Source organism: Sarcophilus harrisii, chromosome 4 (genome assembly GCF_902635505.1).
Source record: "Sarcophilus harrisii chromosome 4, mSarHar1.11, whole genome shotgun sequence".
NCBI classification, from domain to species: Eukaryota; Metazoa; Chordata; class Mammalia; order Dasyuromorphia; family Dasyuridae; genus Sarcophilus; species Sarcophilus harrisii.
In genome coordinates this window covers 369,413,411-369,438,645 of record NC_045429.1, presented here as the reverse complement: position 1 = coordinate 369,438,645, position 25,235 = coordinate 369,413,411, and the positions used below count along the sequence as shown (strand labels likewise).

The 25,235-nt window shown below is 33.3% G+C and overlaps 1 protein-coding gene across 4 annotated transcripts in view; it reads left to right on the top strand.

Annotated features, from left to right (window-relative positions):
* Nucleotides 1-4,301: 4,301 nt before the first annotated feature.
* The window catches only part of PCNX2 (pecanex 2), a 357,972-nt gene continuing 337,038 nt past the window's right edge, over nt 4,302-25,235 (top strand). For all 4 annotated transcript variants that reach the window (XM_031966919.1, XM_031966916.1, XM_031966917.1 and 1 more), the window contains exon 1: nt 4,302-4,561. In XM_031966919.1, coding sequence (XP_031822779.1) covers nt 4,409-4,561 — 153 coding nt within the window. In that variant the 5' untranslated portion in view covers nt 4,302-4,408. The remainder of the gene's footprint in view (nt 4,562-25,235) is intronic.

Here is a 25,235-nt window from a genome sequence, read left to right as displayed (position 1 = left end):
GTCCTGATTCCAAATTCTATTACAGAAATTCATTGACTGTGTATTTCTGAACAAATCACTTTACCTTTGTCTCAGTTTTCTCATCTGTAAAATGGGGATAATAACACCTATCAGAGGGTTGTTGGGAAGATTAAATAAGATAATATATAGTCTTTGCAAACCTTAAAATTCTATATAAATGTTATCTATTATTAATATAAGAATAGGCATATTCTTTACTCTATATAGACTAAAATACCAGGGTTGAAAAAGGTAACTTTTTCTGATGAAACATTTTATTGTATATATCAATAAGTTTAATTTAACAATTTTTCAAATATTTTATACATAACACTACATTCACATACAATCTATTTTGAGAATGAAGAATTATAATATTTTTTTCTTCCCATATTTGGGAGCTTCCATATAACCTTGATAATTTTAGCCTCTTGGAATCCTCCATCTCTATAATGTTTTCTTGATTTGTGACTACCAGAACTGAACAATATATTGAAGTGTGTGGGGGAAGCAAGGATTTATCCAAAAGGAGGGTGTTTTCTGTTTTGTTCTTAATAATTTTCTAGATGATGCTTAATATTTTGTTGTTGTATAAAAAATTAAATTGAGGGAGTCACAACTATCATTAATATGCATAGAGAAAAAGAACTGAGTATATTGACATACCTTTAAGCAAACAATGAGACCCAACCCAACCCAAGGGAGGCTGAAGGCTGATAGTGGGCAATTCTGGTCTTTGCTCCATCTATGACTATGCTAATAACTTGTAGTTTATCATCTTATACATCTTACAACTAGGTAACTAGGTGGCTCAGTGAATCCAATATGAAATTTGGAGTCAAGAAGACTTGAATTCAAATCCTGACTTAACAGTAGTTCTATAATCCTATAGGGTCATTAATCCTCTTTGCCTCAGTTTCCTCATTTATAACTGAAGCTAATAGTACTTACTTTCCTAGAGTCATTGTGAGGATAAAATGATATAATATATATATCAAGTTTTTAATAAAAATTAGCTATTATTATGTTTGATATTTGATATATAACAAATCAAATGTACCAGTTCTCCAGAATCTCCACCATGCTTAATTAGGCCTTTAGTATTCACCTTACAGATATGGGTTACAATTTTCTAATAAGTTTTTTGCTTGTGCCTGGTGATCTTATCATATTTTATTATGTTATTCTACCAGCTGACTTACCGTGTGAAATCCACAGTTTTGTAGTTTCCAAAATTATATGAAGCATACATAGATCTTATAGGTTAATTATTCAGATGGGTCCTCTTTAACCTGATGGACTTTCAGGTTTTCAGTTGGCTCTAAGTGTTTTGGTTTTCTATTTTGGTCAAAACAGTATTTCCATTCCTGGATTTCTGAAGGGCAAATGTGGATTTTTTAGTGTATCTATTTGAGCATAAATATATTTTTAAAATGTAATTGATTTTCAAGTCTGCATTCTATTCCTACTAACCTCCCTTCACGCCATACAGAAATCATAACAAATAAAACTTCTTATTAAAAAAACTGCTGTCCACACTATCTATGTCTATAGGTATGTACATGTATATATGTGTCTATGTGTATACACATACATACATGCATGCATGAATGCATATTATTTCTCTCAATCCATTATCTCTTTCTGGAGCTAGATAGCATAATTCATCATTAGTCCTCTGGAATTCTGGTTGGTCATTGTCAAAGTTTCTAAATCATTCAGTCTTCTACATGTACAATATTTTTGTTATTGTATAATTTGGTCTCCTGACTTTATTTCTTTCCTTATGCATCAATTCAAATATGTCTTCCTAGGTTTTTTCCTAAGCCATCCTCTTCATTACTTTTTCATCACACACATATATCACAACTTACTTGTTAAGCCATTTCTCCATTATGAATATACCCTAAGTGTAAATTCTTTGTCACTACAAAAAGAACTGCTATAAATGTTTTGCATAAATTGATTATTTTCTTCTTTCTTTGATCTACTTCAGGTATTGTTCTAATTGCAGTTTTGCTAAGTCAAATGGCAATATATGCCTAATTCAATAGCTTTGGGGACATAGTTCCAGATGCTTTCATGAGTGACTGGATCATTTCACATCAGGAGTACATTAACATACCTCTTTTCCAATAGTCCGAGCTGCATTTGTCAGTCATAAATTCTTCCTTTATTCACAGATCTGACATATAATTTCCTACATACTTTAGTTTATTTAAAATAAAATGCTACCTTTCATGTGTAAATCATTTATCCTTTTCAAGTTCATCTTGTATAATTTCTGTCAAATGCCTTTTCACTTTTCCCAATAGCTTTTGTAAAAGAGTGAGTTTTTGCCTTGCTAGCAGTCAACTTTGAGGTTATCAACACTAGATTATCATGCTCATTTGATTCTGTATATGGATACCCAATGTGCTCCACTGATCAGTTTCTTTTACTTCTTACCTAGTAGCAAATATTTTGATTTTTAAATAATTATTATACTTCAGAGTACAGTTTAACATCTAATACTGCTAGAGGCCCCTTTCATCCCATTTAAAAAAATAGTTCTCTTGATATCCTTAATCTTTTGTTCTTCCAGATCAATTTGATAGATTAGTATGATGCTAAGTAAATTAATTTGAGTCATATTGTCATTTTTATCATTTTTGGTACCTTACTCATAAGCAATTAATTTTTCTTCCATTACTCAGTGTTTTGTTTGTGTAAAGAATGTTTTGTTATTGTGTCCATATAGTTCTTAGCAGGCAGACTTCAAAATATTTTATATTTCCTATATTAGTTTTAAATAGAATTTCTTTTCTATCTCTTTCTGCTAGATTTTGTTGGTAATATATAGAAATACTGATGATTTATATGAGTTTATTTTAAATCCTTAAGTCAATTGATTTAATTGGTGTTTTAGTTTATTTTCTGAGGTTTTTCTAAGCAAAAATTATATCATCTGCAAAAAAAAGATATTTTGGTTTCCTTAATCCTTATGCCAAACAAAAATATCTTAAAGTACTTTAGCCCCAATAAGAATCATCATTTTTAAGGGAGAAAGAGTCTGAGAAAATGCTGCAATGAGCATAGGGCTAGTTCTAGGGAGGGAAATGTAAAGTAGAAGAAGTCTGCCTTAATCTTTCCAGTCTGCATATTGCTCTAATTCCAGGACAATATTTTTTTCCTCCTCCAGCCATTCTTTTATCTTTTAAACCTGGCACCCAGGAGAATACGTAAAATCCATTCATATTCAATTGAAAATGATATGAAATCTTAAACCAAAGGAAAAAAAATTCCAACATTAAAATTTTAGACATCAGAAAGTACTCTGAGGAATTATTTTCCCAGGACAATGGGATCTTTTTGATATTGCTGAAAATATAATAAGACATTAACTTCTTAGCAGATTCAAAGAAAGCAGTTTCTAGGTGAGAAATGGAGGAAATTAATAAATAATAATAATAATACAGCACATATCTAACATGCAAAATCAGTTTTCAACAACCACTTATGTATTTATTATATATGCTATATATATACTGTATATATATGCTATATAATATATTCTATGCATTGAAAATATGAAAAAAAGAGGCAAAAATAGTTTCTGTCCTTAAGAGCTTCACATTGCCAATAGGAGAGACGATTTGTAAACAACATTAAGATTTGAAAGTGTATTACTTGTATCATCTAGTTTGCCACGAAGAAAGGGTCAAAAAGGAAAACAACAACAACTAAAGGCCAAGAGGATGCAGAACCGAGAAGAGGTGGGGAGAGCGAGGGAGGGAGAAGTTTTGCAAGCTAGAAACCTGATGTGAAGTAGGGAAGACGTCATTCCCAGGCATGGGGGGAAAAATTGCGGGGATGTTTGCAGCGGGGGTCTTAAGTCCAAGATGCTTTTTGATCCTAGGAGCAGGGAATCAGTCCAGAACAATATTTCCTCTGCTATGACAACACATCTATTTATTTTATTTTACTCATTGAGCTTCAATAGGAGAAAGGAGAGGATTGTGACAGCTGAGGAAATGAGAGTAAAGGACTGGAAGTGACCTGGCCACAACTCCCTCCCCTCCAGCTGCCGCGGTACTGGGAGGAGTCCCGGAGAGGGCAATAGGGGAGGAGCCTCCTGAGCATCTGCAGCCGCCTCTGAGCACGATGGGAAAATCCTTCCTTCCTCGGACATGGCGCCCACCTGCCCGGCGGCAGCAGCCGGCGCCGGCGCCCCCACCTGCGGGTCCCGGCAGAAGAGCAGCCCCAGCTCCAGTCGAGGGGGAGTAGGAGGAGGGGGTGGAGGAGGAGGAGGAGGAGGTGGGGGGACGAAGTGGGGCACCCTGTGCTAGGACTGAGGGGATTCGGCGAACAGCGTGGGGGGTACTCAGAGGGGAAACTGAGGGCCTTGTGCCATCGGGCTGCAGCAGGCATGGTGTCCCAGGTATTGCAATTACTCCGCCAGGGAGTGTGGGCTGCGCTCACCGGAGGTTGGTACCATGATCCGGAGCAGAGCAAGTTCACCAATAGCTGTCACCTCTACCTGTGGCTGTTTCTGCTGCTGCTGCCCCTGACGCTGCACTTGGTGAGTGAGGAAGATTTTGAGGAGAAAGGAAGGAGAAAGTGAATAGAGGGGACAGGTTAACAGTGACATTTACTGAGAAAGAGGTCGAGGAAAATAAGGATGAGAAAATGAGTGTGGGAGAAGCAATTACAGGAAATGAGAGAGAGAGAGAGAGAGAGAGAGAGAGAGAGAGAGAGAGAGAGAGAGAGAGAACAGAAAGGAAAGGAATGGGGCCTTGAGACTCATTAAAATTTGATGCAGGATGTAAGGATGAGTCACCAAGCTGCATGTTGCTTTTTCTTCTGGGTTTCATTGGTTTGTAGTTGATGTGGAGGAATTTTTGGTTTTCTCAGTATTTAGTATGGAAGTTCAGTAAGTATATATCTATTAATCCAAATGGTAAATAAACTTTCAAAAGAGCAATTGTATCTCAGTTAGTGATCTTTTGGAAGAGGGATGACCAATTCTTAATTTACTAGTTTGCAATTTTTGTTCCCATTTTTCTAGACCAGTGGGAAAAAAAAGAAACCTACAACAAAGTATAATCTTAGATATAATTAGAAATATTCTATGTTTAAACATTTGGATGACCTACTTAGGAAAACTAAATATAAATGCTGGTATTATTCATAGCTAATAGAGTCAATTAAAAATGACTAGAAGTCATTCTTGTTTCCAAAATGAAATCTTATATCATTTCCTAATTAGAGTTTCACATATCTAATTAAATATATTCACTCTGGAACCCAAATTTTGTTAATGCCATTTTTCCAGTAGTCATTCTGGTGAACATGACGTTGGCATATATCACTTTATTCAACACTATAATATCTCTTATTTTTTGTCAGTGTATTTACCTGTGTATCACGGAAACTGAAAATATTAAAAAAATTGGGGCCATTTCATCTACAAATTTTACTTTGGGTAAATATATAATTTTGTTGGATATCTGTGATAGTGGTCTTTAGCTAATAGTTTCCCTTTCATCTTTTTTTGATCATTGTTTTCACTAATTTTAATTTTTTTTATAATTATATATATATATATACAAATTATAATTTTATAAAATATAAAATCTGCCCCCCAATTTTTTTTTTACTAATTTTAATCTTACTTTAGGCTCTCTGGTTAATGAAAACATAATACCTGAGGACATTTTGCCATTATAAAACTTATTACATTCAATATAAAACTTATACCTTCTCTTGTCATGGAATTAAAAAAAAATTGCTCTTTAAATTTGATTGGAAACATCCCTTTAATTACTGAGAGACAGTGATAACTAACTCCCTTTTCAGTCTCACTACCATGATCTTGAACTGTAATAAATAGGTTCATAGATTTATGTTTTTCAAGAATTTCAGAAATCATTTAGTCCAGGCCCCTCATTTTTCAGATTAGGGTATCTAGGCAGACTTGTCTAAGAGAGTAAGAGCTGGGAATTGAACTTTGGGCTTTTGATTTCTGTATTCAACATGCTGTAAATCTTGCTAACCTCTAATACATGGTGATTCATTAACAGCAGGCCCCATTTAGAAGCAAATTATCTATAACCAAATGGGCTACTTCAAATATAGGTTTGGGGTTTATAAAGAAATATACCAAGTCATAATAGTTTAACTTCATAAATCCATTTTACAATCTACTGGGTTAGATTCAAAGAATAAATCATAATCTAAAGGCCTAATTTGAAAAGGCAAATGGTTTCTTTACAATTAATTTTGTACTGTGCTCTAAAAAGCAATTATTGTAATTTATGAGCTATTAAATAAATATTGATAAAATATGCCTTAAAATACTAGGAATGTGGGGATTTGGATTATTGTTTGTAAAAATTCATCTTGTATTTTATCAATATCAGTTCACTTGGGAAAATCAAGAGATAATAATTGCTAACATTTCTACAGGGCTTTAAAGTTTTAAAAACTATTCACAGTGATCCTATGTGATGGATAAAGTAAGGATGATTAACTATATTTGATGAATTAAGGAAATGAAGTTTATGAAGACAATTTGCTCAAGGTTACATTGCTAGTAAGACGCAAAACTGGATTTGCAATCCATGTTTTGTGCCACCAAGACTAGTGCTCTTCCCAGTATATCAAAGTTCATTTTCTTTTAGGGATACTTAAGATTTTCTTCCTTATTGGTATAGCTCGACACCTAGAACAAACTATTAGTTCTTGTTTTCTGTTGTTGAAGGGAAATGTCAGAAGGTTTGAAGACATGATGTTTTGTGGAAGTGAAATCAAGTAGAACTGTTAATTGAAAATGGAGAATCTTGGTTCCTTTAGCATACTGACTTCTATCCTTACTCTCTAAGCTTCCATAATGTGGAATAACCGAGGGGTGCGGACCTTAGAACAAGTCTAGAGATAATTTTCTGGTGATACTTCTTGGACCATGAACAGAACTGAATTAAAAGTACTTGATTAAATGCCTTCTAGTTTTGAGCTAAATGCCACTCCCTGCAGTTGCCCTAATAATTTTGCTGCTTCCAAGATCAGTTGGGACTGACTGTGCAGTCAGCTGTGTTGGTTGTTTATTCTTTTCTAACATCAGCAGATTCATGTTCAGTTCATCCTTGAGGTGTTGCTAGGTTGAGTTAGTTTTATTTTTCTTATTTCACCTTTGCAAGTGAATTCTTTTTTTCTTGACAGATGATAATTTCTGATGGATAGAAACTTATTCTATTTTTTAAGTTATTATTATTATTATAGTAACTTTTATTGAAAACCTGCCAGGGTAATTTTTACAAATTTCCTTGCACTCACTTCTGTTCCGATTTTTCCTCCATCCTCCACCCTCCCCTAGATGGCAAGCAGTTCTATATTGTTGAATATTCCTAGTATATCCTAGATAAATGTATGTGTGAGATCCAGTTTTCTTGTTGCACAGGGCAATTGATTCAGGTTAAAATAACTGGAAGAAAAAAAAAATGCAAAAGTTTTCATTTCCCATGTTTTTTTTTGGGTGTTCTGTCCATTGATCAATTGAAACTGAATTAGGTCTTTTGTAAAGAAATCCACTTCCATGATTACATCTTTCACACACTATTGTTGGGAATATAATGATTTTGGTTCTGTTTATTTCACTTAGACCATGTAATTTTCCAAGCCTCTGTATTCATCCTTGCTGGTCATTTCACAGAAAATAATATTCCATAAATTCATATAAAAATTTACCCAACCATTTCCAATTGATGGGCATCACCAGTTTCCAGCTTGAGCCATAAAAGAGGGTGCCACAAAATTTTGGTACTGCCTTTTCCTTCTTTAGTATCTCCTTGGGGTATAAGCCAGTAGAAATATGTTGGACGGGGGCACAGTTTAAATTTTTGGGATAATTCCAGATTGTTTCCAGAATGGTTGGATTCTTTTCACAGCTCCACCAACAATGTATCAGTGTCCAGTTTTCCACACCCCTCCAACAATCAATTTATTTTTTCCTGTCATCTTAGCTAACTAAGGTGTGTAGTGGTATTCAAAGTTGTCTTAATTTGATTTCTGATTAATAATGATTTGGAACATTCTTTTCATATGAGGGTAATAATTTCAATTTACATCTGAAAAATTTCTGTTCATATCCTTTGACCATTTATAAATTGAGAATGGTTTTTCTTATAAATTAGAGTTGTTTCTATATATTTTGGAAATGAGGCTTTATCAGAATCTTTAACTGTGAAATGTTTTCCCAGTTTTTGCTTCCCTTCTAATCTTGTTTAATTAGTTTTGTTTGTACAGAAGCTTTTAATTTGATGTAATCAAAATTTCTATTTTGAGATCGATAATTTCCTGTTGCCTTTTAGTCAGAATTTCTTCTTTCCAAAGTCTGAGAGATAAATATCCTATGTTCCTCCAATTTGTTTATAATTCACTTTCATAAACAAATATGGACCCATTTTTGATCTTTTATTTTGTTAATTTAAGTGTGGGTCCTGTTTTCTTTCTACTAATTTAGTTATCCCAACAGTTTTGTCAAAAATTTTATCCCAAAAGGGATTTTGGGTTTTAAAACTAAATTGCTATAGTTGATATTCTGTCTTGTGAACCTAACCTGTTCCACTGATCAACTAATCTATTTCTTAGCCAATACCAAATGGTTTTGGACGGCTGCTTTATAATATAAACTTATTCTATTTTATATTCACATATACTCATCTTGGATTATAAAATGTATGCATGATGTTTCAATAGTTTTATGAGAGAAAACTTTCACTTGCCTGTGCTATGATGTCCTTTTATGTATAATACTCAGTTGGCATTATATGCTATTGATAATACAGGCTTAACTTGATTTCTTGTTGATTTTTCCTGTTAGAACTTTTCCCAGTTTATACCTATATCTGTACTGGAGGCAGACCATTTCAGGCATTTTTTCTCCCTAGACACAACAATAGAAACAATTGAAAGACTGATCTTCATCTAATTTAAAATATATGTGACTAATGCCTTATGATTTTAGGCAGGCAAATCAAATTTCTATATTTCTGCATTGTCCATTTCCAAAAATTTGTCTCATTCTGTACTAAGAATCCATTAGTTTTCTATCAGGTGCTGAATAATATGTTTCTTTATGAGTTCCTTGAAAATATATTTGGTCATTGTGATAATCACTTTTTAAATCCTTTAAAGTTGCTTAGTTTTTTAAAATAGCTTTTTATTTTCAAAATACATGCAAAGATAGTTCTTATTATTCACCCTTGCAAAACCTGGGTTCCAAATTTTTCTCCCTCCCTTCCCTCCGTTCCTCCTCCTCTAGATGTCAGGTAATCTAATATATGTTAAACATCTGCAATTTTTCTATACATATTTCCACATTTATCATACTGCACAAGAAAAAAATCAAATCAAAAAGAAAAATGATAAAGAAAATAGCATGCAAACAACAAATAAAAAAGGTGAAAATACTATGTTGTGATGCACATTCAGTCCCTATGACTAGAGGACTTTCTTGCTGGGTGCGGATGGCTCTCTCTATCACAAATCTATTGGAATTGGTTTGAATCACCTCACTGTTGAAAAGAGCCAAGTACATCACAATTGATCATCATATATAATCTTGTTGTTGCTGTGTACAGTGTTCTCTGGGTTGTACTCCCTTTACTTACCATCAATCCATGTAAATCTCTACAGGACTTTCTGAAATCATCCTGCTGATAGTTTCTTAAAGGACAATAATATTCCATAACAATTTGTACCATAACTTATTCAGCCAATTCTCCACTGATGGACATCCATTCAGTTTCCAGTTCCTTGCCACTGCAAAAAGGGCTGTCACAAACATTTTTGCACATGTGGGTCCTTTTTCCTTTTTTATGATCTCTTTGGGTTACAGACCCAGTAGAAACACTGTTAGATCAAAGGATATGCACAGTTTGATAGCTCTTTAAGCATACTTTCAAATTGCTCTCAGAATGGTTTGATCAGGTCACAACTCCACCAACAATGTATTTGTGTCCCAGTTCTCCAACATTTGTCATTTTCTTTTCCTGTCATCTTAGCCAATCTGAGAGGTATGTAGTGGTACCTCAGAGTTGTCTTAATTTGCATTTCTCTAATCAATAATGATTCTTAGAACATTTTTTCATATGACTAAAATGGCTTTAATTTCATCTGAATATCATCTATTCAAATCCTTTGACAATTTATCAATTGAATTTAAATTCAGACAATTACTAACTTTATGATCTTGGGAAAATCACCCTTGTTTGCCTCAATTCCCCATCATGTTAAGTGAACTGGAGAAGGAAATGGTGAACTACTCCAGTATATTTGCTGAGAAAATCCCAAATGGGATCTTGAAGAGTTAGATATGACTGGAAGGCCAGCAATAACAAAAACCAAAATGTAATAGAATACTATTGTGATGTAAGAAATGATGAAGGCAATGATTTCTGAGAAACATGGAAAGATTTGTATAACCTGATGAAGAGTAAAATGAACAGAATCAAAAGAAGGGCTTATAGGATAATAGCAATATTATTAAGAAGTAAAAAACTTTGATGACAAACACAAAGACTCCAGATTCTGGGATATGAACTCTCTATTTGACAAAATTTGCTGGGAAAATTAGAAAATAGTATGGCAGAAATTAGTCATTGATCAATATCTAACAACCTGTACCAAGATAAGGTCAAAATAGATCCATGATTTAGACATAAAGAGTGATACTATAAGCAAATTAGGGGAATAAGGGATAGTCTACCTCTCAGATTTGTGGAGAACTAGAAAACATTATGAAATGCAAAATGGATAATTTTGTTCATATTAAATTATACAAATAAAATCATATATATAAACAAAACCAATATAGCCAACATTAAAAGGGAAGCAGTAAACTGGAAAAAAAATTTACATCCAAGGGTTCTGATAAAGGCCTCATTTCTAAAATATATAATTGATTCAAATTTATAAGAATACAAGCCATTGTCCAATTGATAAATGGAATGCTAAGTGATTCTTGGTTATAATCCTAGCTCCTTTGCCCTCTGGAATATCATATTCCAAGCCTTCTGGTTCTGAGGAAGCTGATAAATCTTGTGTTATCCTTACTGTGGCTTCAAGATACTTGTACCCTTTCTTTCTGGCTGCTTGCAATATTTTTCTCCTTGACGGGGAAACTCTGGAATTTGGCTGCAATAATCCTGGAAGTTTTGAGATCCCTTTCAGAAGGTGTTTGTTGATTCTTTCAATTTCTATTTTACATTCTGGTTCTATAATATTGCAACTATTTTCCTTGATAATTTCTTGAAAGATAATGCTTAGACTCTTTTTTTGATCATGGTCTTCAGGTAGTCCAATAATTTTAAAATTATCTTTCTTGGATCCATTTTCCAGGCCAGTTGTTTTTTTCAATGAGATATTTCATATGGTCTTCTGATTTTTTTTCATTCTTTTGGTTTTATTTTATTGTTTCTTGATTTCACATAAAATCATTAGCTTCCATTTGCTTAATTTTTAAGAATTATTTTCTTCAGTGAGCTTTTGAAACTCCTTTTTCATTTGTTCAATTTTACTTTTAAAGGAGTTAATTTCTTCAGAGGATTTTTTTTTATTTTTGGCCAATTCTACTTCTAAGAAGTTTTTTTCTTCAGTGAATTTTTTTTTGTTCTTCTCTTTCCATTTGGCTAATTAGGCTTTGTAAGGAGTTTTTTTTTTTTTCCCTCAGTGATTTTGTGTGGCTCTTTCCAATTGTACATTAAACTTTTAAAAATGTTCTTCTCCTCATTGGCTTTTTGTATCTCCTTTCTTCTTCGACCTTGTCTATTTTTAAGGTGTTATTTTCTTCATTTCTCTCTCTGTGTGTCACTTTTACCAAGATGACTTGTTTTTTGTGATTTTCTTGCATCACACTCATTTCTCTTCCCAATTTTTCCTCTGCCTCCCTTACTTGACTTTCAGAATCCTTTGTAAGTTCTTCTATGGCCTGACATCAGTTCATATTTTTCTTTGAGGCTTTAGATATAGGAGCTTTGACTTTGTTATTTTCTGAGTGGGTGTTTTGTCACCTGTTCCCACAGTGGGTGTTCATTTTCACCACAGTAATTTTCTATGGTGAGACTCTTTTTCTGTTGTTTGCTCGTTTCCCCAGACTATTCCTTGACTTTTAATTTTTTTGTTAAATTAGGGTTCTATTTTCAGGGTGGAAGGTGCACTGTTCCAAGTTTCAGGGATGTTGTGCAGCTGTTTTCAGAAATAATTCTAGGGACCTGTAAATTTTCAGTTCCTCCAAGGTGGTATGATGTAAGGAAAAATGTGTTTTCTCCTCTCCTGGCTTGTGCTCTGGTCTGTGAATGGTCCCAACCACTTTTTTCCTGTCCTGGAACAGTGAGGCAGGTTCCTGCTTCCCTGTGGCTGCAAGCTCTGGTATGCTAGTGCTCCTTCTTGTGCTGGAGTTGCTCCCAGGATTGCAGCCTGGATTTAGTATGAGCAAAGCATGAATGCTAGTAAAGACACTCCTATAATATGCTTCTAACTCTCTTTGGATATGTTGGTTGGGAGCTCTGGAAGATGCCACATCTGCAGGCTGCTCTTGATTTGCTTGGTGAGGGATTTTGTTGACATGGTCTGTGCAGGACTGTATTACACTCTCTGCTGTGACAGACCTTTCCTACTGACCTTCCAAATTGTTCTAGACTGGAAAATTGTTTCACTCATATTTTCACGAATTCTGTTTCTCTAGAATTTGTTGAGAGTCACTATTTAAAGAAATATGGAGAATTTTGGAGGCAAGCTTGTTAAGGACCTGCATTTACTTCAATATTTTTACTCTGCCTCTTTGTATTTATTAGGTGCCTTTTTCATAATATGCCATAATTTGTTCTCTTCCATAATTAGTGAGTACTTCCTCAATTTCCAATTTGTTGTCAAAAAACAAACTATATTTTATGTCTTTAGTTACAATTTGTTTTGCTTATCCTCATTCAATATTTGAATTTCATTAATGCTTACTTGTTTATATTTCTGTTTTCTCAATTGTTTGCATCTCAGGATATCTCTGTAATCTTTTAATCAAAATGTTTGGAAGGGCTGTATTTCATTAAAATCCATTTTAATCCTACAGAGTTATCCTCAGTTTTGCTAGATTAAGTTATTTTTGTTACAAGCCTTTATTGTTTCTTTTTAGAATAGCATATTCTAAGATTTCCAATTTTTATACTGGTGGCATCTAAGTCATATATAATTCTGACTGGACAAAAAAAAATGAAACACTTATATAGCAAGAGTGTGGAATAGATTAATTAAGGTCTCAATAGTATCCATATTAAAATATTAAAAGAAGCATAGGAAGGCATCCATTATATTGTTATACTGTATGGAAGAATTATTCAGCAGTGTGATTCAGATGAAATGGTGTAGATAAGTTGACAATGAATATTATAGCTAAATTAATACCATCACAACTTTATTAGAATACTGGGATACCTAATTCTTTCCCCACTTCATTGTAATGGAACCATAATATCCATAATATATGATGACCGCGTATTTTAAAATCAGCTGGAGTCAGGAATTCAGGTTAAGGGAAAATCTTTAATCTTTATTTTCAGTAGAGGTGAAGAAGGATTGGAGGTGAAGGGAGATTGGAGGTGAAGGGGGGGATTGTGATAGCAATGTGTGCAGCTGAGTCAAGAAGCCAGCCAGATCAGAAGCCAGCCAGTCTTCTCTTTTTGCTCCTCTCTCCGCCCCTCTGCCTCCACCCACCAAAAATCGTCATTTCCTATACAACACTTCAGGACTTGCACAAAGAGTGGGCGGGGTGCATTCTTTCTCCAAGCATGTATAGTAATAGAGTATAGCCCAATTATTAGTTAGCCTCAAGGGACCTCAGTGCATCAACTTGAGCTTTAGCCCATTACAATAATATATCCATTTTTAGAACTTTTGTCCAAATTTTCAGTTTTGGTGTCATTGTTGATTATTTGAATTGATATTCAAATTTGATATTCTACCTTTATAAAAATGCTTCAGATTATCAGATATCTTTATGCAATGTGTTCTAATTTTGAGATTCTTGTTAATATTGTCAACAAGTTTGCCTAATAGTATTTTTTTAAAGTTCTGTGGTTTCTTGTTTGTTATAGAGTGTTAAAATCATGGCCATCTGGAATCGATAATTTGGGAGAAATAATAAAATTAATAATTACATTGTCCTTTAAAGTTTTCAAAGTACTTTTTCCTATGTTGATTTATTTGATTAATCCTCGAAATAACTCTAGGTAGGTTTACATATGAAGAAATTGAGACTAACAAGAGGTTGACTTATTCAGGGTCACACAACTCAAAGCTGTATGTGAAAGCATTAAACACTAATTTTTTCTGACTCCAAGGCTAGCATTCTATCCAATATGCCATCTAGTTACCTTGGGACCTCATCTAGCAGTTGTTGACAAGAGACTGATGTAGAGATGGAAGTGACCTCTCCAGCCATGTGGGTCATGCCATATCTCATAAGAATCGATTTCAGCATAAAAGCAAGTGATAATATGATTTTAGACCTCCAGTGAGGCAGAACCTCTAGAAGTGGCTCATTCCATTTTTGAGCAGACTTTAGTTGGTGGGAAGCTTTTTCTGACATTAAGCTTAAGTTTTCTTCTTTCTGAATTCTACTTATTGTTCCCAGTTCTTTTCTCTGGGGTCACAGGAAAAAGTCTATTCCCTCTTTTACATGATAACTTTTTTATTTTTCAAAATGTATGCAAAGATAGTTTTTAACATTCACTCTTGCAAAACATTGTCTTCCATATTTTGCTTCCTTCCTCTCCACTTTCCCCTTCCCCTAGATAGCAAGAAATCAAATATAGGTTAAACATACACAAGTCTTTTAAACATATTTCCACATTTATACATGATAATTTAAAAATATATTTGAATACATTTTTCATAGTATGTATATACCTATTTCTTTATATATTGTCTCCCCCATAATAATGTTAGCTCCTTGAGTACAGAATTTGTTTTTGCCTTTCCTTGTGTTCCCAACACTTCTCATAGTATCTGGCACAAAAGACCCTAATAAATGTGTTGATTATGTCCTTTAAGTTAAATATCTTTATCTTCATAACCTGTTCTACTATGACATAGCTTTCAGGACTTTCACCATATTTATTGCCTCTCTAACATATCATTTTCCTTCTTAAACTTTGGTGTGCATAATTAAACCCTTTACTCTAGATATAATCCTACAAGGGCAGAGTACAGAGGGGCTCTCTTTTCTTTATTTCTTGATCTTTTCTTGGAAGTTATGCCTTTCATAATGTAGTCAAAAATTACATTGGATTTTTCCCCCTTTAGGATGCATTTAATTACTAAATACATTAAAAAGAGGTAAAAATTTGGTGAGATAAGACAGGGGATCAACTTACTTTTTTAAAAGCATGATTAAAAAAATAAAATAATTTAAAATATGGAGGCTAGTTTTTGTGCAGTGTTTAAATGTGTGCATTATCTATCTTTTCTTGATTTCTCCTTAATTGTGCTTCATAAATGCTTTTCATTCATGCAGTTTGAGCCTTTAATTTTTCTTCCCTTAAACTACAACTATCTCTAAGCCTTCCCTAATCTTAAAAAAAAAAACCTGCCCTCAATCCCACTGATGTTTTAGTTAATATTTTTTCCCTTGCATTGAAAATTTTCTAGAAATCAGGGTCACTATTCTATTCTTTTATCATCTCTCAGGCGGCTTATCACCATCTGTCCTTAACCTCTCATAATCAAGCTTCTTGTCTTAATTTTAAAATATGGTGATTATTATGGTGAGAATAAGAAATACTAAAATACATAAAATGAACTCAGAGTCATGAAGAACTGAATTCAAATACAACCTCAGACACTTAACTAACTGCAACTTTCTGGACACTCACTTAATTTCTCTTAGATTCAGCTTCTTTATATCAAAAACTATAATCATAGCACTTATAATGCATGTTCATTGTGAAGAATAAATGAGAAATATAATGCCTTAAAGCATTATAGAAATATTCACTACTACTACTGTTGGTGTTATTTATATAATACATTGAACTTTGCAAATGATTTTATTTATATAGTCTTATTTATTTTTTATTCTAGGCAACCCTGTGAATCAGGTATAACTTTTCCCACTTCCAATTTTCATTAACAACCTCTTTATCGTCAAAGCCAATAGCCTTTTTTGTGTCCTCATTTTCTTGACTTCCTTCTAGTCTTCTAGTAGTTTTTCTCTGGTGCTCCCCTGTCTCCTTTACAGGCTTCTCATCCCCTTTCCAAGCTAGCTAGGTGGCACAGTGGATAGATCACTAGGCATGGAGTCAGAAATACCTAGGTTCAAATCTAGACTTGGATACTAACTAGCTGGGCAAGTCATTTAACCTTTTTTACCTGGTTTTCCTCATTTGTAAAATGATCTAGAGAAGGAAATGGCAAACTTCTTCAATATCTTTGCCAAGAAAATCACAAACGTGGTCCTGAAAGACTAGACATACTTGAAACAATTGAACAAGAACATCCTCTTCACAAGTTTCATCCCTTCATTATCTTATCTCCCTGTTTTGGGGTTTATTATATTGCCTACTTCCATCACTTTTATTATTACCTTGACGCAGTAACATTCTGAATCTTTATCTTCAACCCTAGTTTCTATCTGTCTGCTCAGTATCTTCTTTTGGATGGTCTTCTGGCATCCTAAACATATGTCCAAAATTTAACTTGTAGTTCACCTCTCTCTCTTCTAAAACTGCTACTTTAATGTTTTTGGCTCTTATTGGCACCATTCAGATGCATCTGCCGAATTTATCTTTGATTCTTTCCTGCATCTTCCCTTGCATAGTGAATCAATTGTCATGTCTTGATGCTTGTATTTCTACAATATCTTTTTCATCTTCTTTTAATTACCACTGCAATCATCCTTGTTCATTCTATCAAAAATTTCTCGTACATTTTTAAAAATTAAAATTTATTTTATTTTCAGGTCTGCATTTTCTCCTTCTCACCTGTCTCCACCCCTACTAAGTGAAAAAGCAAGACAAAAACTTTATAAAAACATGTATAGTCAAGCGAGTAGATCTTCAATTGTGCTCTGGGTCCATCACCTCTCTATCAAGGTGAATAGCCTATTTCTTAATCCTTTGGAATTGTGTTTAGTCACTGTGTTAATCAGTCTTTCAAATTTTTACAATGTTGCTAATATTGTATAAACTGTTCTTTTGATTCTGCTCAGTTCACTTTGCATGAATTGATATAAATTTCTTTAAAACCATTCCTTTCATCATTTCTTATAGCACAATTATCTTCTACCATGTACATATACCATAACTTATTCAGGCAGTCCCCAAACAATGGTCACTCCCTCAGTGTCCAATTCTTTGCTATCACAAAAAAGAGTTGCTATTAATATGTATGATTTCTTTCTTTTCTCTTTCTTTGCTCTCTTTGAAGCATAGAATTAGTAACACACAACATTGCCTTTTGTCCATGATTGCATATTATCTTCAAGCATGTTTATACTGGTTCACCATTGTACAAATTGAGCAATAAAATAATTCTTGTCACAGCCTCTCCAATAATTGGAAATATCCTCTCTTTGTTGTTCAATTTTTCCAATATTATAGGTGTGAGGTACAACTTCAGATTTTCTAAATTTGTATCTCTCTAATTATTTGCAATTTATTTAGAGAATTTTTATTTTATTGACAGTTTGGATTTTCTTCTTCTGAAAACTGCTTGTTGATATTCTTTCATCGTTTGTCATTTGGAAAATGACTTTTCTTTTAAGTTTGAATCTGCTTGCTATGTAACTTAGAAGTGAAGCCATTTCCAGAGAAATTTTCTGCAAAGATTTTTTTCCCCATTCTCTTCTAACATTAGCTGCATTGTTCTTGATTTGGAAAACCTTTTTAATTTTATGAAATCAAAATTACAAATTATACCTTCTGTGATCTCTCTTGTTCGATTCTGAGCTCTTTTTACTGTCCATAGATCTGACACATAATTTCTTCCTTGGTCCTCCTATTTGTTTATAATGCTATCCTGTATGTGTAAAGCATGTAGCCATTTGAAGCTTGTATTAATATACATTGTGAGATGCTAATCCATACCTAGTTTCTGCCAAACTGCTGCCCAGATTCCCAACTTTTTTTTAAATGGTGAGTTATTTTCAATATATGAGATCTCATTTGTCAATAAAAAAATGAAAAAAAATTGTTTTTGTTTTGATATGTTATTTACCAAAATCTATTCCACTAATCAATCTATCTTACTTTGTATCTGGCATCAAATTGTTTTGATAAGTATTTCTTGGTAGAACAATTGGAACCTGATCATGCTAGGCTATCTCCTTTGATATTCTTAAAACTTTTATTACTCCAGATGAATTGTTATTATTTTTCTAGTTATATAAAATAATTCTTTGGTAGTTTAGTTGGCATGGAATTACATGAACTACTAATAACCTCCTTTGTGATCTTTGTACATTTATTATGTCTTATCTCAGATGCATCTTTTATAGTGCTACCCAAGTAATCTTCCTAGAATATGAGTTCTCTTTTAGGGTAACTCTCTATACAAAATGCTTCAGTGGCTTTCTATTGCCTAATAAATTATATTCATTTTAACAAAAATCTTATTTATATTGTGTCTATATATTATTTAATATATTCCTCAAACTTATTCCTTTTTCCCTCCTTCCTATCCCTGTCCTTTTGGGGGAAAAACAGAAACAAAGAATCACAGAACCCCTCTATCACATGTGAGCAGTCAAGAAAGGAAGGAAAAAACAATCATTAAGTGGCTTCTATATACTAGGCACTGTGCTGAGTGCTTTATAAGGATTGCCTCATTTAATCCTCAGAACAATTCTGGAAGTCAGAGCTTATTATAATGCTCATTTTACATGTTGAGGAAACTGAGGCAGGCAGAGGTTAAATAATTTTCCCATGTTTACATAGATAACAAGTGTCTGAGGCCAGATTTTAATGCAGGTCTTCCTGAGTGTAAGCATCCTATACTGCTTAGGCATCAAGCAAAACATTCCTTCATTTGTCATTTTTATTTTATTTTTAATAATAGCCTTTTATTTTCAAAATGCATGCAAAGATAGTTTTCAACATTCAGCCCTGAAAAACCTTGTATTACAAATTTTTCTCCTCTACTTGTCCTTACCTTCTATCCTAAGCAGCAAGTAATCTAATATAGATTAAATATGTACAATTCCTCTTTACAAATTTTTCCACATTTATTATGCTGTAGAAGAAAAATCAGATCAAAAAGGAAAAAAACAAATGAGAAAGAGAAAAAAGGCAAATAAACAACAACAAAAGGTGAAAATACTATATTCTGATCCACATTCAGTCTTCTTTCTGGAGGCAGATAACTCTCTCCATCACAAGTCCATTGAAATTGGCCTGAATCACCTCATTGTTGAAAAATGCCACGACCATCAGAATTGATCATCACATAATCTTGTTGTTGCTGTGTACAATGTTCTAATGGTTCTACTCATTTCACTCAGTATCAGTTCATGTAAGTTTTCCAGCCTTTTCTGAAACCATCCTGCTGATCTTTCTTATAGAACAATAATATTCCATAACATTCATACACCAGAACTTATTCAGCCATTCCCCAAATGATGGGTATCCACTCACTTTCCAGTTCCTTGTCACTACAAAATGGGCTGCTATTTTGGTCATTTAAAAAATCCTTATTCTGAATATTAATCTAATCTGTGTGTCATGAGGTAGACAACATTCTTCTTTATCAGTCCTCTAGAATCATGGTTGATTAGTTCATTAATCAGAATTATTAAGACTTTCAGAATTGTATTTTTACAGTATTAATGTTAAACTATAAAATGTTTTTCTGGTTCTGATCATTTCACACAGCATCAGTTCATGTACTTCATTCCATATCTCTTTGAAACTGCCTTCTACTCGTCTCTGACAGTTCAATGTATTCCATTACATTAATATAAAACACTTTGGTAAGCAAGTTCTGAAGTTCCACCTCATCATTTTGGGATTGATAAAGCTGATACAAAAGAAAGTGAAAAATGTGAATTAATTTCCCATAGAAAAATAGGAATGAAGGAAATAAGCATTTATTAATAATCTATTATATTTGGCAATGATTGGCTTTACATATATTATCTCATTTGATCTTCACAACACCCCTGGGATATAAATGCTATTATTCTCTTTATTTTATAGTTAAAGAATCTGAAATAGATAGAAATTTAAATGATTTGCCTATTCTCTGATGATTCATAAATTCTTGAATTCAGATCTTCCTGAAGGCAAGAAGGTCCAGCACATTTTTTACTGTCTCATCTAAGTACCTCTAATAGGCACTGTTAATAGAATTGTGAATGAGCCTAACCATCCTGGAAAATAGTTTAAAATTATTTACAAAAAGACATTAAAGAGTGCAGGCCCTTTGACCCAGCTAAAACCCACTTAGATCTATTCTTTTAAAAATACATTTAGAGGACCTCTTTTGTGTTAGCATAAAAAAGGGGAAAAAACCCTAGAAATTAAGAATACTTATTGGGTAATGGCTAAAGTATATTGCTGATTGTGGCAATCCAGGCTCTCTATAATCAGCTTTTAATTTTTTAAATCGTATTCCATATCACTATTCTCATACTCAAAATTGTAACCAAAATGAGCTACTCTGTATACTCTAATCTAACTCCATTTTGTTTCTCTTGATAGCCTGTAAGACCATTGGAGTTCACTTCTGCTATCTTTATCTCTTTAAGGACTTCCCTTATCTCAAAGTCCATCTCATACATCACCTTCTCCAGGAGATATTGCCCAACTTTGCCAATCCTCATATATGGTTGGGGTAAAAGTAATATGTCCCTCCTCAAATTTCACATAATACTTTTTCATCAACTACTTTTGTCATATATCTCAGTCTTCCTTGATTTTATAAATGTCTTTTTTCCACTTGATAAAAACTTCTTGACAGCAAGATCTATCATAATTAATTTTATATCCTTATGCCTGACACAATCCATTGCACATTTTAAGTTTTTAGTAAATATATGTTGAAGTGAGTTGAAATTAAAAGTACCAATAGGGAAAATATATATTTTCAAAGGAGAATGACTCCCATATGCAAAGATTTAGAAAATATTATCACAAAACACAGTTGCAGGATCAGCACTCAACAGAAAGTACCTCAACCCATATATTTACTTTTTTCATAAGTGATGTATTGCATTGGGTTTTTAAAAACATTTTTACTTTTTAAGAATGTACATTTTTGAAATAAGAATGGTGAAGAAGAGGAAGGATGTATTCAGAAGTCAGTAGAAACCTGGTTCAAATCTATTTTTGAAATTACTAGTTGTTACTGGGCTTATACCCTAAGGAGATACTGAAGAAGGGAAAGGGACTTGTATGTGCCAAAATGTTTGTGGCAGCCCTGTTTGTAGTGGCTAGAAACTGGAAAATGACTGGATGCCCATCAATTGGAGAATGGTTGGGTAAATTGTGGTATATGAATGTTATGGAATATTATTGTTCTGTAAGAAATGACCAGCAGGATGAATACAGAGAGGCTTGGAGAGACTTACATGAACTGATGCTAAGTGAAATGAGCAGAACCAGGAGATCATTATATATGTCAACAACGATACTGTATGAAGATGTACTCTGATGGAAATGGACTTCTTTGACAAAGAGACCTAATTCAGTTTCAGTTGATCAATGATGGACAGAAGCAGCTACACTCAAAGAAAAAACACTGGGAAATGAATGTAAACTGTTTGCATTTTTGTTTTTCTTCCCGGGTTATTTTTACCTTCTGAATCAAATTCTCCCTGTGCAACAAGAGAACTCTTCGATTCTGCACATATATATTGTATCTTGGATATATTACAACATATTCAACATATATAGGACTGCTTGCCATCTAGGGGAGGGGGTGGAGGGTGGGAGGGAAAAATCTGAATAGAAGTGAGTGCAAGGGATAATGTTGTAAAAAAAATTACCCTGGCATGGGTGCTGTCAATAAAAAGTTATTATAATAATTAAAAAAAAAGAAAATTACTAGTTGTGTGACCATATTCAAGTTATTTAACTTCCATGACCCTCAATTTCTTCCTCTACAAATTTGGAGAAATCTTGCGTGAAGTGCCTGCTTTACTGAGTTGTTGGGAGAATCAGCTGGGTTTGTGTATATACAATGCTACATCAATGGTAAGCTAGTAATGCTATTATAAGACAGGTAAGGAAAACTTTAGTGAAATTTTTATGAACACATCATGATCTTAATTTCTTGAATCTTTTTCATGGTTCATATATTTAAGTAATAATGGAGTCCTGGCAGACAATTACTTGCTAAGAGCTCTCCAAACATAGATTGCCACTCTTAGAATTGATTCTAACAGAGAGATAGGAAGCTTAAAGATGGATCCAGATTTTTTATATAAATTTTTGAAAATGACTGTAGTCTAATTAGATTTCCACAAGGAACTTCCAGGTTGTGAACATACCATTGTCATTCTTTGGACATTGGTAGGAGCATCCAAATGTGCAACTAAATATTATGTATTTAGGTATTTATTAGAAAATGTCTCATGGATACATAGATACATGGATACAAAGTGATGAAATGGGGGATATAAAACCTACTATGTACCAAATCTGGATTGCCACAATCAACAATAATCTAAGTGCTTTTAATAAATATTATCTCATGTGATCCTCACAACATTCCTAATGAGGTAGGTGCTATTATTATCCCCTTTTTATAATTAGGGAAACTAAAGTAAACAGAGCTTAAAGAACTTGGTCAAAGTCACCCCAGTTAGTCTGAGACTGGATTTGAACTTTGGGTTTCCTGACTGAAGACCCAACAAGAATCTATCCACTTTAACAATATCTGCCTCTTTGAAGGGACTTCCTCTGAAGTCAATATTAAAGACTTTCTAGAATATCTCCTATGATGAAATACCAACTCATTTATCTTGTACAATAGATGAAAAAACTGAAGCATAAAGAAGTCCAAATCCTGCAAGATGAATTCATTTTGGACCTATAACTGATACTTAAAACATTTGACTGACAGGAGCTCCACTAATTATTTCACAGTACTTCGCAGCTTCATTTGGAGAAAGAGATTAAAAATATGACTCATAGCCAAATTGACTCTAGTCAGACTCAGAATTAGCAGAAATAATATGATTTGATTGGTGATTAGGGCATAAAGGAGAAAAATATGGAAATATAACTATAAAGTTTCAATTGGTAATGACTGAGAGAGTATTGGTAACATTAATATAAGTTGGACAGTCGGAACAGGAAAGTACAATAGGTCTGGAATCTAGAGAGTGAATAGGGGGGCAGGAGAAAACAAAAACTCTGGCAGAGTCTTGAAAAGTAATTATGATGTTCCTACAGCAATAAGAATTTTGACAATAAACCAACACTGTTCCATCCCAGAAGCTTTCTTACCTTTTTTTCCCCTTAGAACAGGAGCCAATCCCCAAGCATGATTGACTTGGACCTTTCAGGGAGAGGTAAATGTGTGTGTGTGTGTGTGTGTGTGTACACATACATACATATATATGTGTGTATATATATATATATATATGTATATATATGTGTGTGTGTGTGTGTGTGTGTGTGTGTGTGTGTATTCATTCTGAGGAATTAGTGACAAGAGGTGGGGAAAAGAAAGGCAGCCCTTAACAGTGATCAATCCTGATTCTCTCACAGAGCATTTGTACCTGTCATTAAATGATTCCAGGTGACTGAATTGTGTATTGGATCTTTTAGAAGATTCAGTTATAATTCATTAGATTCAAGTTCGAGCTGTCAATCTGATGTCATCTAAAGTTGCATATTCCCTTCTCCTTTTTCACATCATAAAGGGAAGATGGCTAAGAATCTTTGACATATAATCTAGAACACCCCTTCCCCCACGTTAGCCAATTTTACACTTTCATTGCACCTTGAAGAATTCTTTTATATGACCCCTAACATTACAGAGTTTGAGCAGTATCTCTATATACACACTAAAAGTACGTCTATTCATTCAACACCCTGTTTTTATCTGATCAGTTCATTTTAGAAGGTATTACTACTGATTAAATTAATTTTTAAAGTAGAATATTTTGAGATACATTACTTTAAAATGGTTAAATATATAAAATGCATTAAATCTAGTGTTAATTGGTGGGAAGATTTGGAATTTCATTACTTATATTTCCCACAATCAATTGTGGGTTGGAAGCACTTAAGAAGATCAGAAACATTATGAGAGTGTGCTAAGATGAATTCATGCCTTAGTGTATTAATGGTTTTGCCTTCTCAGAAATCTAAGCTTATACTGAGAAATTTATATCTGAGTTCTCTATATAATATGTATTTCACAAAATATAATGTGCATATGTGATCATTTATATTTATATCATTACATGCTATATACATAGGAAATAATTGTGTATTCATACTATTTATAACATACATCCAAAGTAGTATAGATGAGGTATAATTACAGTTTTATTTCATTATAATACTCATTATTAATATGATGCTTATTCATAATCTTGACAATAATAGATAATCTTTTGGATTAGTAAATAGAGGAAATTGAATTTCATATAAATATATATATAACATATACCCATATAATTTTAGTTTATCAGATGAGAATCTAAATATATAAAGGTATATACTGTGTGAGTCCAGGTAGCAACACTACACTTACCCTTAAATGAATTTATTGATTGACTGTAACCATTATTTCACTGCAAACATTTGCAAATATAGTTTTTAAAAATTCCTTATTCATTATTATAGTGACTTTTAACCTAAAATTATGACATAAAACTAGACTCATTGCTGGTACTTACACCAGCTATCAAAAGTTCCAGCCATCATTAGACTATACCCTCCTCCACTTTCTGCCCTAAAGACAAATGTAGTGTGGATGCAAGAGACACTAATTCCATTTGAATGATACAAGAATTTATTTCACTTGATTCTAATAGGGTGGAGGTCCTTTCTACCTGATAGGTTTCCGTGTAATAGATATTCCAAGGATCCTATCAGATTCATGAGTAAAACTTTTATTTCAATACATGCTTCTTAGAAGTAGCTCTTTTCCCACTAAATGTCCTGTCTTTATTCACTTTTAACAATGTTTTGCTGGCTTTAGGTGCTGGGTTTATTTGTAGTGTTCATAGTAGTGTTGAGAAAGAAAAGCTT